We start from the raw sequence: 15,693 nt of genomic DNA, 5'->3' as shown, positions 1-15,693 counted from the left end.
GTGAAATAAAGCATCACCCAGTTAGCTATAGTGCAAGAACAAGCGGTCAGGGGGACATTAAAGTGAAACTCTAGCCAAAAAGCAACCAAGGCTTTACTTGTGATTGAATATGATTCAAACCTTCGTGTAAATGCATAATAACGACGAAAGAGGCATTTTTAAGATTTACCGTAGTTTTGTTTTCGGGCAAGCTAATTTTTCAATGGAGTGCAGGGGCACTCTGACACTAGCATCAAAATCGCTATTTTTAAAACACTAAGAAGGCTCGACACAACATGAAACTTTGCCCGTAGTATCACCAGGGTCTCTACACATGAACACTAGCATTGAGATCACTGTTTGTGTACGCAGAGTTTACTAAAAAGAGGGTTTTTGAACTACTCACCGTAGGAGCTGGATCTCCGGCGCGTCGCCGTCAAGGCAGACAAAAAGTGTCGATCCCCGAGTGCGACCTAACAGGCAGGAGAGTAATGGCGGACCTCCTACCTGTTAGGTCGCACTCGGGGATTGACACTTTTTGTCTGCCATGACGGCGACAATGTTCTCAATGCTCGTGTTCATGTGAAGAGACCCTAGTGATACTACGAGCAAAGTTTCATGTTGTGTCGAGCCTTCTTAGTGTTTTAAAAATAGTGTTTTTGATGCTAGCATCAGAGTGCCCCTGCACTCCATTGAAAAATTAGCTTGCCCGAAAACAAACATTTTTCTCCCTCTCTCTCATTATGTTTCGCTCTCTCATCGCTTCCTGATGCCTGTAGTATGAAAAGCACTTAATATCACAATACAGGCCTATGCAATTTGTAGGTTACATTTTTAGTCTTCATCTTTGTGAATTTGAAAGATATTATTGATGGAAGATGAATCTACAGTGTAATAAGACAAATTACAGGGCTGTGTTGGCTAGCTTACCTGTTCAGTACTACTACTTTGCTCTCTCCCTGTCTGATCTGTAGTGCTGCTACTTTCCCTCTTTCTCTTCTTGCCCGACGTCTGTGTACAGCAAAACAAACTGAAATCATCTGGAATTCATAGGCTAATGCAATGCAAATTTCGAAAATAACAAGCTCACATTTTCTCCATCACTGCCAACTGTCTAGATTGCCTACTTACATTCAAGGAATAAGACCTTAAATCTTTTGTCCCAGTGTCCATGATGCTAGTAGCTAATCCATCTGCTTCTGCCTGCTGAAATAACGTAATATTGCAAGTTGAGCAAGTGACTAGAAATAACAAACACATTTCAGTGTGGCATATAGCATCTCCATCTAGCATACGTTATAGATTAGTTCTAGGTGGAGAAAATCCTTAGATCTTTGCAGGAAACATTGGAAACGTTATACCTTATCTCTCCTGAACAACGGTCACAGTAGAGCTGTCTCCACTCTCCAACTCATGCGTTCCGTTCTGTATTTCCTTCTGAATTATTGCGCTTTGGCAAACAAACAAACATCCATGACACATAGGCGGGACCAAAGAGGAAAAGCACCAATCACTACCAGAAGTGCTGTTTCCCCTGCGAGGGGATAGGCTATCAAAATACTCTTTGGGAGACTGTTTGTGAAGCGGTGGGGAAAGGCTATAGCCTAGGGTACAGTAGGCTATTTTATGTAAACGCGATTTGTGAAAAAGTGGTGGGGACAATTCTGCGTCATTCCAAAAGCGGTATGGACACCGTCCATACCATAAATTACACCCATGCTGACAGGGTCACCACGTTCTCTAATACGAGTCACTTTACTCTCAAAATAACATGGAAGTTGTTATTTTAAAGTTAAAAAGATAAGAAATGTTTCTTTCACAAAACAAAAGGCCAGTAGACGAGTAAAAGTTTAGTTTGATGTCGATTTACTTGCAAAAAGTAATGAAACTCACATGCTAATGAGCTTTTTAATGCTCCGTGGAAGTTAGATTAGATTGTAAGCAGCCAAAACAGTCTTGGGGCGAAAGCGCCAGATTTATGTTTCTTCATTAATCAGGTAAATGACAACCCCATTATAAGCTCGAAGCCAGAACATGTCCCTCCAAAAATTTTAAATGAGATACGACATGAACAAACCTCAGCAACTTAGTGTTGTTAATTCAACAAAGTGTTGACATGAGCTGCTTGCATCAGCCGGGCACATCTATCCAACAGCACAGCCACACACCTTCCCTTTTAGAAAATAATCTTGCTGCTGTCTTTTTAAATACCCCTGTCTCCCTGCTTTTCGTTCATTCATGCTGCTATTTTGCAGTATGAATGAATGAATGAATGAATGAACGAATGGATGAATGCACCCTCCACCTCCCCGTCATTGCCCCGTCTTCCTGGATTCCTCAGCTTCATCAGCCTGTCTGTCTCAGAGGAGTCATCAACCATCCCCACCAGTGTCTACACTCCATGGGGAATTGCTGCTGCCCGAGGCAGAACCTCTTTTATCACGAGAAATCGCCCCGTAGAGCCTAAGCGCCAAAGTCTTTGTGAATAGACATTTTTCTTACCCCATTCATGAGTCTCTCCTGATGGTAATGAGAGACACTAAAGGTAACGAGGGAAGAAATTGAACAAGGCAGAGAACCACGTATTATAAAAGTATAAAATGTGTATATACTACTAATGTGCAATAGAAAACACAATAATACGATAGCATGCCACTTTTCTAACTGACAGTTTTAACCTAGAGTAAAGACACTTTAGAACAATTTCAGATTAAATGTACCTGCAAAATGTTCACAAACAAGATATGTAATCAGCTTTCCCTGCGATATCCTGTAATGGCAACTGAAGTGCAAGAAGATATTTGAATCAATATATCAGCAAAGTTACTAAATGTTTCTGTCTTCAAAGTTATTTTCATTCATTTTCACAATTAACACAAATATGTACGAAAGGAACATCATTCCCACACTTCAACAAAGAACCCGCAACCCTTTGCTGTCACTCAATTGTTAAACGTGCTCCAATTCATAAAGCGATGTAGGACTTTGTATGTGCATAAATCAAGGCGCTAACAATGCGTAGCCACAGTAATTAAAGGTGGTGATTAACTTGATATGAAATTGAGAAATAAAAATCACCCATGTTGTAATAAAAAGGTAGGCAGGAACAGCACGTCTGAACAAGAAACCATGTCAGCAGCCAGAATATAATGAATTCTTTATTCACTCCTGTACTTGTGTGGAAGGTTTGTCAAAGAATGTCAGAAAGGGTCTCTACACCACTACCCTGCAGTGTAAATTTGATTTATTCGCGCTTCAGGTTGAACAGCACATACCGTAACCAGTGAGAAAGTGAGGGCTGGGCAGCATCCCGCCATCTCAAGGATACATGTTCTACACAATGAATCCGTGAAACATTCACTGACAGAAACCTTCACTGTTATTCTCACAATGCTTGAATCATAAAGTGTGATTAACAGTTTTATGAGGTTCAGGCACTCGACGTACCTGCTACCTGATTTTGGTGAGATATAATAATAGTCCAGCCTTTCCTGGAGTCTTTCCTTGACTTTAACCAAAATGCTTTTTATTCTAAAGCTAATAAGGCAGGACATGGTGTAAAAGTCCTGCGCTGCTGTGCATTGTCCTCCACCAGACCAGCAACTCTTCTGTCAGGTACGAGAATGCAACACCTCCTGGAGTAGAAAATATATGCTGCCAGTGAACACAGTTCAGGCAGCAATTATATTTCCACAGAAGCATATTTGAAATGCGCATTTAGAGGTACAAAAAATGTACCGGCATTATGGTGGAAAACCAGTAGGAACTATAGGGCCCAGCATTTCTTATCATTATAATAAATATGCAACGTCGCATTTGTTTGGACTACAATGATACCGTTAATAAATTATTTCAGAAATGCTTTACGAATTCCGCTAGCATTGCTAACCATAGCCACCATAGTCACGTGCGCACCAGAGCCAATCGCTACACACCATGGCCACGTGCGCACCAGAGCCAATCAGTGCAGAGCCCGACTACACGACAAACCTTAAGAAACAAGCAGATTTATACCTGCAGCGGAGCGAGCTGGACCAGGATTTTGCCAGTGGTTCGGTCCCATTCTGTGCATCTAAACTGATTGTTGTGGATTAATGAGACTAAACAAGTCCGGACCGAGTCTGTTCCGGTCTGAGGAGATCCGGATACGCCAGGACAACAAAGTGGAATCGGAATCTGTCCGCCACGCTTTTTCGTGAACATTGCTGTCACGTTTGTTTTGTGTCTGGTGCAGGAAGAAATGGTAAAAAGCAGGCAGCAAGTTTGGCTGTGTGAGGGACGCCGGCGGTGATACAGACAGCGACAGAGATGGCGAGTTTTGAGAGTTGAGAGATGTGTGACATATAGCGTGTTTGGAGTGTATAGTTAGTATGTTATATAGTGTTTAGTGTAGTGTGTTTAGTGTGTAGTGTAGTCATTCTTTTGTGTTGTAAGTCAAAACAATGAGGAGACTGCTGAATGTGGAGCGCAGCTCTTCATTGAGCTGAGGAGCCTGAGGCATTGCCTGTATTTAAATGTAAATAGTTACATATAACTTTGTAAATTTCAAAAACTTATGCTCAAATTTAGAAAACAACAATTTATACTTGCATTATAACTAATGCAATTGGTTCATTAAACATATTTGTGGTTTTCACAGTAAAAAATCTAACTTTTTCCTATTCTGATTTTATGTTATTTTGTGATTTTAGGTCCATAGTGTTAATATAATATGTCAAAATGAAAGAATAACTGTACAGTCACACATGTGAGGTTGTGCTGAAAATAATGACACCAAACAAGGCAAGGTAAATAGTTTGAAATATCATGATGTAATCAAAAGTAGTCAAAAACAGCCAATTATATCCCTGACATCCCACCTTAAAACACAACCTCATTTGGCCATCGATGAAAAAGCTACTTAATAACCTCCCACTTTTCTATAGGAATACATGCTTTCTACGGGCAATGCACTAGTACATATATATATATATATATATATATATTAATGCTGCTGGACTGTGGATCTCTTTGTGAAAGACGCAGGTTGGATTTTCCCAAGACAGCGCCTCATCTCAGTGCCTCTCTCTGCTCCGCTAACAGAGAGCAACAGCAGCTAATGTTAGTTCAGAAATGGAGTTCACTTATATAAGCTAACAACTGGCTTCTAGCACAACACAGAAGTTGCACGGAACCCTTGTTAATAAATCGCTCGTACTGTTTTTCATCATTAAACGGGGCTGAGCATGACGGATCTATTGGCACCTATCCAGTCAGGATTAGATCAGCGCCATTAACGCTGGAAGGGGGCGTGACACTCAGATACACCACGGCTTAACACTGCTTCATTTCTGGTCAAAAAAACTCTGATCTTGTCGAGGTAATCCAACCCAATCCTATATCAATTCACACACAACCCCACGCAGTGCTTTGTCTTTAGGGAGAAAGGAAGATGGATGATTAGTGGTACTTACAACACAACAAGTCGAACACAGATTGTCTTTAAGAGCAATGCGGCAGATTTATGACAGGCCATTAGTTCAGCATTTCATATTGAATGCACAGCCTCAGGCATGAGTTTGAAGAACACCTGTGACATAAGGATTGCGGCAGAATGGATTAACTGTAGATTGTTGAATCTCTCTTTTAATGATGATCAGAAATCATAGAATTTTTTCATTCCTTTGTATCACGTCACTGACCTCTTTGACCTGCACGGGAAATTCGTCATCAAAGAGAAAGGCGAGAAAAATACTGCCAGCAAAAATACTTGAAAAAGACCCTGAGTGTAAAAGCACCTCTCAAAGGTTATTTTCGTTGTAAATGATCATTTTCATTATTTCAGTTCATCCATTCATGTGATTTCAGTGACCTTCACCACTGTTCGCAAAAAAAAATAATTTACTGTCAATCTCTTCAGTGGGTTGAACCTGCTTTGAAGATTCAACCACCCTAATACACACCACAGACAGTCCTCATTATGGATGTGGTCAACAACTAAACCGGTAAGCGAGAGGGCACTACTTGGTCTACCAAGGGAGCGAGCAAGTGGCAACCATTAAAGCAGAGGTACTTATAGAGAAGATTACTTTTCCCTCTAAGCATCAACGTATCCTTAGAGAGCCAGTTCACCTAAATAAACTGCTGCCGACCCACTACAACTGAGGTGAACAGATTTTTTTCTCCCCATGCTAGCAGTATTGCTCAGGGGATGAAAAGGTTGATTGGCCTGTCCATCACTGATATAGAGATGAAAGCATCTTAAAAACTGTTGTATGGATTTCCAGGAGATCGAGTGGAGACGTTAATGGTCCCCAGAGGATGAATACTTGCAAGGACATTTTTGTGCTTTGAGTAAGACGGATCAACAACTGTTGAATGGATTGCCATGAATTGTGATACATATGTTCACGTCTCCCTCAGGAGAAAGTGGAATAACTTTTGTGTTCAAGCACCGTCATCAAGACAAAACTGAAGTTGGTTCAATACTTTGGTTTATGACAAAATGCATGCAAAACCAATGATATACCCATCAGCCTTTTTTAAAACAATTTATTTCCGCTCAGCATTCAATACAAACACCCCCGAAGAAACTTGTTGGAAAAACTGAACACTCTGGGCTTCAGTTCCACACTCTGCAACTGGATATCGGACTTCCTCACAAACTGACCCCAGACAGTTTGGATTGGCAGTCACACCTCCTCTACTTATTTTCTCAACAACAGAGACGCTCAGGGCTGTGTGCTCAGCCCCCTCCCGCTCACCCTGCACACCCATGACTGCATGACCACACATGGAGAAAGTATGCAGATGACACCACCATCGTTGAGAGGTTCTTAATAACAACCAACAATCTTGCAGGGCGGGATCGACAGAAAGCAATCTACCGCTCAACGTCAGCAAAATCAAGGAGCTGACTGATAATTTTAGTCAGCACCATTTGTGGACTACAAGCTTCATTATGCAACACTGTTTATACAAAATTATGAAATAAATGCATCTTGACTCTTCACTTTCAGCATGCTAACATGCTAAAATAGTAGTCACATCTGTTAATACTACACCTGATTACCATCAGCATCTCACTGTTGTCCCTTTGTACTTGTTAGCATGCTGATGTTAGCAAGTACAGCGTCACATAGCTGCCAGCACCGACTTAGACCTTTAGCCTTGTTGTTAGCTCTTGTCTTGTGAGAGACTGTAGCTACGAGATCCAAGGAGTGGTTGTTAGTAACTGCAGTTTGTTGATAACCGTTCAGGCCTAATTGATTCAATACTACACTACGTAAGGGATAATGCCCGACGAGGTGTCCATAAACAGGAGTTAATGGACGACGCGGAGGCCTTTAACTCCTGTTTATGGACACCTCGAAGGGCATTATCCCGCTTATACCATGGTCACTTGCCAAAGAAAATAAATTCGGACCATTAATTTACATTTTCATGCGTTTTACAATCAAAATATAAAGTTTTTCACAAGCCATAACTTGGTTTCCCTGGAAACGCCTGAGGGTTTGACTAATACCTGGAACAGTCATTACTCTCCCGTAAGATTCTTATGCAACGGAGACGTTGTTCACTCCTCCAGTAAATAGGACGGATCATAGATACGACTTGGCAACGGGAGATATTCTAGTCCGCTCAGCCATGAGCCAGAAAGCTAACGCTATGCTAGCAAGATTCAAAGTCAATAACATTGCGCACGGTTGACAAACAGTAAATATAATTTGACAGTATGCTAGCTAACACGATTAGCTCGCTAACCAGTCATGTCATTGTCCCCAAATCAATAGCAACATTTTCACGAACAAATGACCGGCCATGTGTAACGTTACTGTGACCGCAGCCTGAAGCAGAGAGCTGAACAGCGTGAGACAACTCGCCTATCAGTAAATTTAGAGGGGAAGTGAACTTTCTGCAGCTTATGTGTTACAGTCACCACCCTGTGGTGTTTAAAGGATAAGACACTTAAGGACTGACGGACTAAACTCAGTGCTGGGAATATAATATTAAGGTTTGATACGCCAGCTAGCGCATTAATTTACAGCAGTGAACAGTCAATTTGACTGGAACTACTTAGTAGGTGTCCATATATCAGGGGTTAATGGACACCCTGCAGCCAATCAGAATCGAGTATTCCCCCAGACCATGGTATAAATAATAGTAGTAGACAGTACAGACTTAAAGATACCATATTGAATGCTTTTTTTGTGTGTTTTTTTTGCAGCCGTTTCCATTCCAACTCAAATTCAATGTGGGGCAACTGTGAGAAGCGTATCAGTTTCCTGAAGTGACACAATAAGGTTGTCAGCAGCACACTCAATTATTTTGTATTTTGGTGTCTACTGTCTGGAAAAAACTGTAAAAAACATTAACTTTTGATCTTAGTGTCACCCTGGGCTGTTCTCTTCCTTCTGTAACATTTTCAGAACAGAGCCTGCAAGTGCAAACTTTAAACCTGTGTACCATTCATCGCCAGAAATAAGCCACTGTACAAAGTAAACCAGTGATGAGGACAGGATTGAGGCTGAAAGATAAACATTCTTCATCTTTGATATGATGCAAAAATATTATAATTCGAACTCTACACACACACACACACACACACACACACATACACAAATACAAACTGCTTTTGAACTCAGCTCTGGGATCAACAACAAAACGCAGGCAGCCTGCCTGAAATCTCTTGTGTACAGACACAAATAACAAAACCACACAGTCAGACACAAATATTCCTTTATACTTATTGATCTCCAAGGTTAAAGGGACGTCTCCCCACGGAGCCATTTTCTGGCTGGAGGAGTCAGAAATAATGAGCACTGTGGTGAAGCTAATACTGTTGCCCATGAAAAGGTTAATGCATGTTTGGACCCTACATTTAAAGGCAACGGTTGTGTTGGTGGTAAGGAGCTTGTGCAGTCACAGGGAAATCATACAGCGAGACGGCCAAGTAGAAGATAGTCATGTTTTCCAATTATGATAAAAAGTAAAATAGTCTGCCATTCCTACCTTTCTCGGGTCCAATGGTGGCTTTGACCGCTCATTAGTTTTATATAATGAGTACAAGTGTGTCATTTTGCATCATCTTGTGAACCGCTTCCAGGGGACATAATGACATAGCAGTTACACATTCTGTTCATTAACACCCAAATCTTCTAATAACAAACACTGATAGAAGTGCCTGCTGCTTGCAGTGACCAGTCACCACTAGGGATGGATATTGTTAGGATTTTATCAATACCGATACCGATACTCCTTATCGGTACCGATACTTATTGATACTCTTATCGATACTACAACATGTATTTTTGTGTAAAAAAAAATAAAGACTTTACAAGATGTTTTTTACCGCAAGGTAATAATAAAGCTTCAACAGAACAGAAGCTAGGCGATTACAAATACTCCTGAACAGATAACCAGGACCAAGACCAGATATAAAAAGCTGGCGGACGCCAGAGCATGACGCAGCAATTCAGCTGAATTTAGCACTGAGCTGACAGGAAGTCCGTACTACGCCGTGGCGGACTCAAAATGAAACCCGTGGGGGTAACCGGACGGCGGACGGCGGAGCAAAACCGGATCGGAGCCGTAACGCAGCGGACAGTATCCAGTGGAAATTCGGGGTAAGCATCATCACCTAACACTTGGAGCGCGCACATAGTATGTGGCTAAAGGAGGGTGGCATGTTTTAGCAGTCCGGCTAACGCTAAAGACTGCAGCACCGTGGCAGCAGCACCGGGTTTTGTTTCTGCGACGTCAAGTCACGGAGTGTGTTGTTAAGTTTGTAGTCATAACAGTTGGGTGGACGTTCAAAAGCCGATCAAAAATCATAAAAAAAAAGTTTAAAAAAATTGTTTTAAAAGTACCAATAGCAGTACTGTTTGTCCAGAATCTTAACGGTACCCTGGTACCGACCCAATTAGGAGCCAGTACCAAAAAGTACCGGTCCTTGGTATATATCCCTAGTCACCACCAGTCAGCCAACACCTGTGGTGAGTCAGCCTGTAGTGGGTCCTGTGTCTCGATTAGACTTTATGTTTGTAATGCATCGCTTTTTCACTTGTGATTTGAGCATGTGTGTATGTTCTGGCTATGTGTTGACTTAATTTTGTCTATCTTTTCTTATTATGGTGATGTAATGGCCGTTACACAGTTTGTTGGCTTGTCAGTTTTGAGGTTTTTGGCACCACCTGGAGAAAGTAGGGCAGTCCAAAGAGGAACCATGAGGTTAAGTTTTGGTCAAAGTGTCAGCATTTGACGAGTTGGAAACGATACTCAAAGAAAAACTTTCCTACAAACGGGACCTTTGAATGTACGCCAAAACAATGATGGGTAACGTCAACGTTTGAGCTCATCTGGTAGGGTTGTGAGGGCGTGACAAAAGAATAGGTTGAGTAAAGGAGGGTAAAAAATGGTAAACGCCCTTATGGTAAATAAAACACTATGAAGTGACTGCTATACCCTATGGGGAACTCTGATTACCCCTGAGACACATAATCATCTTTGGGGAATATTTTGCCATGAATGCATCGCGACTTTCTCGTAATATAATGAAACTGTACCTGACTGTGACGGGATGATTTTATATTCTCTCGTATTTGGTCATGCTTGCTTTGTGGTGAAAGTAAACAGCCTTATTTTAAAAAACATGTCTTGAACGATCTCTGAACTCCTGGGACATAAAGGCCTTGGTGTCAGATACATCTGCCAAAATGCAGACAAACTGGAAATGCCGTGAGACACTGTTGGTTTTCAGAGCTTGTGCCTGTCTGGATGCATGGACAAACACCTGATTGAGGACCTGTGACAACCAGAAAGGTCGTGCTCTGCGAAAAAAAAAAACGGCTTTCTTCCTGGATATGTTCACAGAGCAGTGCCTCACACACACAGAAGGCAAAAGTCATTATGCTTATTCACTGAAATATGGTAAAGCACATTTTCTTACATTTAAGTATGAATTAATACGAGTTTAGTGCAATTAAAACTGCAAACGAAGCAACGCAGCTTTAATTGTTGAGCTTAATCAGCATTACTTTCATTTTCAGACTCACCAGTGAGAAAGGAACTTCGTATTGCTTTTTAATTTTCCTTTATTTCGTAAAAGAGCCCTGCGCTCTCCCTTTACATTATGTTTATGGTTTATATTTACTGCTGCTACTGCCTGTCTTATACTTATTGAACAAAATGTCAAGTCGTTTCCAAAGCAGTCATATTAATTTCTGTGGTTAACACTAAACTCATAGCTTACAGTGAGTTATTTTGACTCATTTCAGCATAAATAAATATATATATATATATAAAGATAAAATATAAAAATGTTACACGCCAAAATTTGAGGGGAGTAGCTCTTAGGAGTTTCCCTGTTATCTTCTAACTCCACAGAGGATGTTATGTTCTCACCAGTTTGTTTATCAGCACTTAACAACAGATTATCTTAACACAAAACAGGCCAAGAAACAATTAATTAGGTTCACTGGAGTTCTGGGATTCCACCCCCCACTAGACAATAAATGTCTTTTAGCCACAGCAATTAAATTAAATGAGACAGCAGCTCGAATCCAAAACCTAAAAGAACATATACACTATAACAGGAAGCCGGATAATTACTCTGGCTTGGCAGATGCCTTATCTACATTTACAAGAAAGATTGGAACATTGGAAAGATCCCAAAAACAAATTGTCCAAATGGCACGTTGCCTCAAATCTTCCATTTCCTATTCCATTCAGGGTATAAAACTGACGTGAGATAATAATTACCTGGAGCCACAGGCGCCTTGGTGGCAGACAATTACAAATTATTCCTGCTTTTTTGACTTCCAGCGTTAAAAGATCATCTTCACAGCTACTAATTAGGCCGCCCCGGGTCACAAGTGGATGAATGTTGCACTATTTCCACTCAGACATAGCTTACCTTCCTTTTGGCCCTGAGCTGTCCATGATAGTTATCAGATGAGTCTCCTGGGATCTCCCCTCCCCACAGAGTCACGCCCACAATGGTGTAAGTGATGCCCATTACCACTAAGGGCAGCACATAAACCAGGACTGTCACAATGATATGATACCTGGGAAGAAAAGGGAGAAAACTCATTAGAGTTTTTTTCTAACATTTATAAAATAAAGATACACATGTAGAATATGGGTATATGGATGGGTCAACGAAACATCAAACTTTAGAACAGAACAACTGCTTCAAAACGACAATAAAATACGCATTGACTGATATGTTTTACATAATTTCACAAGTTGTTGTAGTCACTTCTCATGCTGCTGTCTTGGCCAGGGCTCCCTGTGTAAAGAAACATCTGAGTCTCAATTAAAGTTCAATAAAAATTCAAATAAGTGCGAGTTGTTTTTTTTTTCTTTTTCGGGGCTGTTATTATAATCAGTAATATAAATTTGATATATTTTCATTCTCTGCAACTTTTAGATACCTCTTCTCCATGATAGTTTGGAGACTAGAGAGAGAGGAGGCTGCATCAGAGCCATAGGAGCCCTTTTAAACAGTCCAGTGTGTGAGATTTAGAGGGATTTACGAGGACTGATCGAGGACTGCTTGCTCTTTGTGTTGTACCAGGGAGAGTAAATGAATGTCTGTGGTAGAACTTGTTTTCTGTTGCCAAATTGCTTGCATCCCTTGTGTGGAGTTAGAAACAAACAGAATCAATAGCTCACAGTAAGCCTTGAATAAAAAGTTGAGTTTCAAAATAAATCTTTGGATTAAAACAACAGCCAGCATCCAATGTATTGGCATGCCTGACCTGCCTGCCGCCATGTTGCACTCCTTATTCATGGAAGTGACAACAAGGCGTCCTCTGGGATTGACAAGCAACCGGGGAATAGAGTTGTTGTGCTTGGTGCATTAAAGGCATGGATGAAACCAACAAGGCATAAAGTGTTAACTAATGGACTTCATAGGTGCTGGAAGGTGGATTTGTTTTACCTTGGATGGAGCCCAGCTCCTTGTCCTCCCTGTTTCCTGTCATTGTACGAAGCTAAGCTAACCTTCTCCTGGCTGTGTTTCAACAGACAAAGGAGTGATATTAATCTTTTTATTTAGCTCTCAGAAAGAACGCAAATAATGGGGTACATTAAAACGTCAAACTACACCTTTAAAGAGAGATTGATGTATGTATATATTAAATTGCTCAAATCAAGGTTTCTGTGCAGCCTAATACTGAGTGTGCATGCCGCTGTCAACCAAGATGTGAAGGGATGTCGTCCATCTCAGGTAATGTGCTCCCCAAGTTTGGCTTCTTCTAACATTACTTTCTACCATTTCATTGAAAAATAGAAAAAAAAAAAAAAAAAGAATGGATAATGGCTAAACAGGTTTGTAAGTTACCTTAAGAGGCTTAATTACACTTTAATGAACTTGCACTGAGACACCTGGTTTAAATAAGATACAATCAAGCTTAGACAAAAAGGGTAGCAACAACAACTGCGCTACACTGCTTGGTATCAAAGCAGGAATATTTCTCACATGAACGGGTCATCAGCCATGCGGGGCCAGGCCACGTAGCAGAGGGTCCTGCGGGGCAGAGTTTTGGTAGTAGAGAAGTAGCAGAGAGGGAAGGCCAGAACCACGGCCAGACTCCAGATACAGACGATCACTCCTGTGGTAGCCTTCGCTGACAGACGAGGCTTCAGGGGATGTATGATGGCCATGTACCTGCAGGTCAGAGGTCAGCAGGTTAAGAAATGACATGATTGACTTTAAAGCCTCTATCACATGCAATCAATAATCGGTTCATAGGTTTAATCTTTAAGTAACCGGGAAGTGCCTTGACTTACATTATAGATAGAAGACAGACCGGGCATTACATGTCTTTAACACCTCAAGGAATTATTTTTAAATTTTTTAGGCTTTTGACTTCTTTAAATTGAGCAATATCTATCTTCCATTTGGTCATTTCGTGTTGTTGGAATGTTTAATTGATTTTCATTTGCCTGAGGAGGCAAATGAAAAAAAAAAAAAAATAGAGAAATGTCTGAAACAGACATAAGTATAAAGGTTAGACCATAAGATTTCTCTTGGAGTTCAGATTTGGACTTTTTCTACATTAATATTTTCTCTGCGTGGCAGCCTGTAAAAGTCCAATTATGCTTTGGTGTCTGGCTTTCATGGAAACCGACGCATGATTCATTCCAAAAACACTGATGAGATTTAGTTTGAGCCACACAATGAAACACTCAGACCTGACGGGGAGATTATCAGCTGAGCATAAAACTCACTCAGGATGCTACATGACTTTCAATTGCTGGTAACTCAGACACAGAGCTGCTAATTCAATCTTAATAGGATGGTAAAGAATGAGCCTTGTCCTGTCACCTCAGTGACTGGAGGTCTCTTGAGGGACAACAACAAAGATGCCCCACCTATTCTCTAGTAATTGCTTGGCATTTATTCTGAGTCTCTCACTGGGCTGTGTGTGTGTCATTGTGTGAATAGCTTGTTAGGTGTCCAATCAAGTATGTACCACAGCGGCCTACAGTTATTTGGGGTCCTACAACCTCGCACAGCGGTGGCTGATCTAATAGACTTGTAACCACTGAACAATAATCACAATGAAACACCAGGAGTCCTTGAATAAGATAAATAGGATTTCACATCAAAGCACATCCACAGAGGCGTCAGCATTAACTGGGCATGATCGCAGAGACATTACAGCAGCAGATTAATAAATCATTTTTTCCGTCCGACCTGGGAGTGTGTCACGGCTTACGCCGCTTGAAAGCTTTCAGACAGCGTATTGTTTGGAAACAATGTCATACTGAAGTGACAACACCGACTTAACAATCAATTTGTCATCGCTCTGTGTTTAACTAGCAGAGATAACTCCTGGATGAGACGTCCAGCTCGAGCAGCCAAATATTGTGCACACAGCTAAATGTCGATTTTAATGTCCGCAGAGGAGAGGAGGGTGTTTAATGTTTCAGCGCCCCCAGCACTGCATAGCGGCAAAATACTTAAAGGATCAGTTCACCCAAATTACTCTGACAATGCCAGTAATGGCATCTAGGCCTGCTGATTTAGTTTTGGTAACATTTCACAATAAGAAACATTAGATTTTACGAAGCTACTAGGGACCAAATGAGGGGCTGCTTCTTAAGCATTAGTTAATGAGTAACTCCAAATCCATATATATATTGTAGCCAATGATTAATTAATGATTAGTTAATAAGGAAACGACTGAGGGATGAATCAGGAACAAAACAGAAACAAAGACTTGTCAACTAATGCACAGATGATTCAGTGTGATGCACCACTTTACTTAACGTTAAACTAAAGGAATAAGTAGCTGATTGTCATATGATTCTGTATTGAGTGGCTACTTGGTAATGAAGGGACTAACTAGTAACTACTTTTAGTATTATGTGTCACTACTTAGGTGTACTGTAACAGTTACAAGTTTAAGTTGTTAAGATTTTTAAGAGTTTTGTGCCGTTCACTGGCTCACAGATATTAATTAGATATCAAAAAAGTTGTTCTTGATTAGTTTTTCACTAGTTTATAATTAAATTGTCATTAAATAATCTTTAAAGGTGAAAAATGTAAGAATTTAAATAAAACCATTTAAAAAAAATAAACTAGAATTATTAACAGAATGTGAAGAAGTAACAGTCATTACATACAACTAGCTGCACTGCTAACAGCTAGCTAGCCAATGCCAGCTAGATCTAGCAGCAGTTAGCAGTTACTCTTGTAATATGCCACTGAGCCCTCTATCATCA

The 15,693-nt window shown here is 40.7% G+C and overlaps 1 protein-coding gene across 1 annotated transcript in view; it reads right to left on the bottom strand.

Annotated features, from left to right (window-relative positions):
* Positions 1–15,693, bottom strand: part of tacr3a (tachykinin receptor 3a) — a 38,523-nt gene that overhangs the window by 19,736 nt on the left and 3,094 nt on the right. Inside the window, exons 2-3 of the mRNA XM_030413614.1 lie at positions 13,442–13,630; positions 11,873–12,023 (exon numbers count right to left, since the gene is read on the bottom strand). Coding sequence (XP_030269474.1) covers positions 11,873–12,023; positions 13,442–13,630 — 340 coding nt within the window. The remainder of the gene's footprint in view (positions 1–11,872; positions 12,024–13,441; positions 13,631–15,693) is intronic.

The sequence above is a fragment of the Sparus aurata genome, chromosome 1, assembly GCF_900880675.1.
Source record: "Sparus aurata chromosome 1, fSpaAur1.1, whole genome shotgun sequence".
Lineage (NCBI taxonomy): Eukaryota > Metazoa > Chordata > Actinopteri > Spariformes > Sparidae > Sparus > Sparus aurata.
The sequence above is the reverse complement of the archived record's forward strand: the minus strand, read 5'-3'. Positions and strand labels throughout refer to the sequence as shown.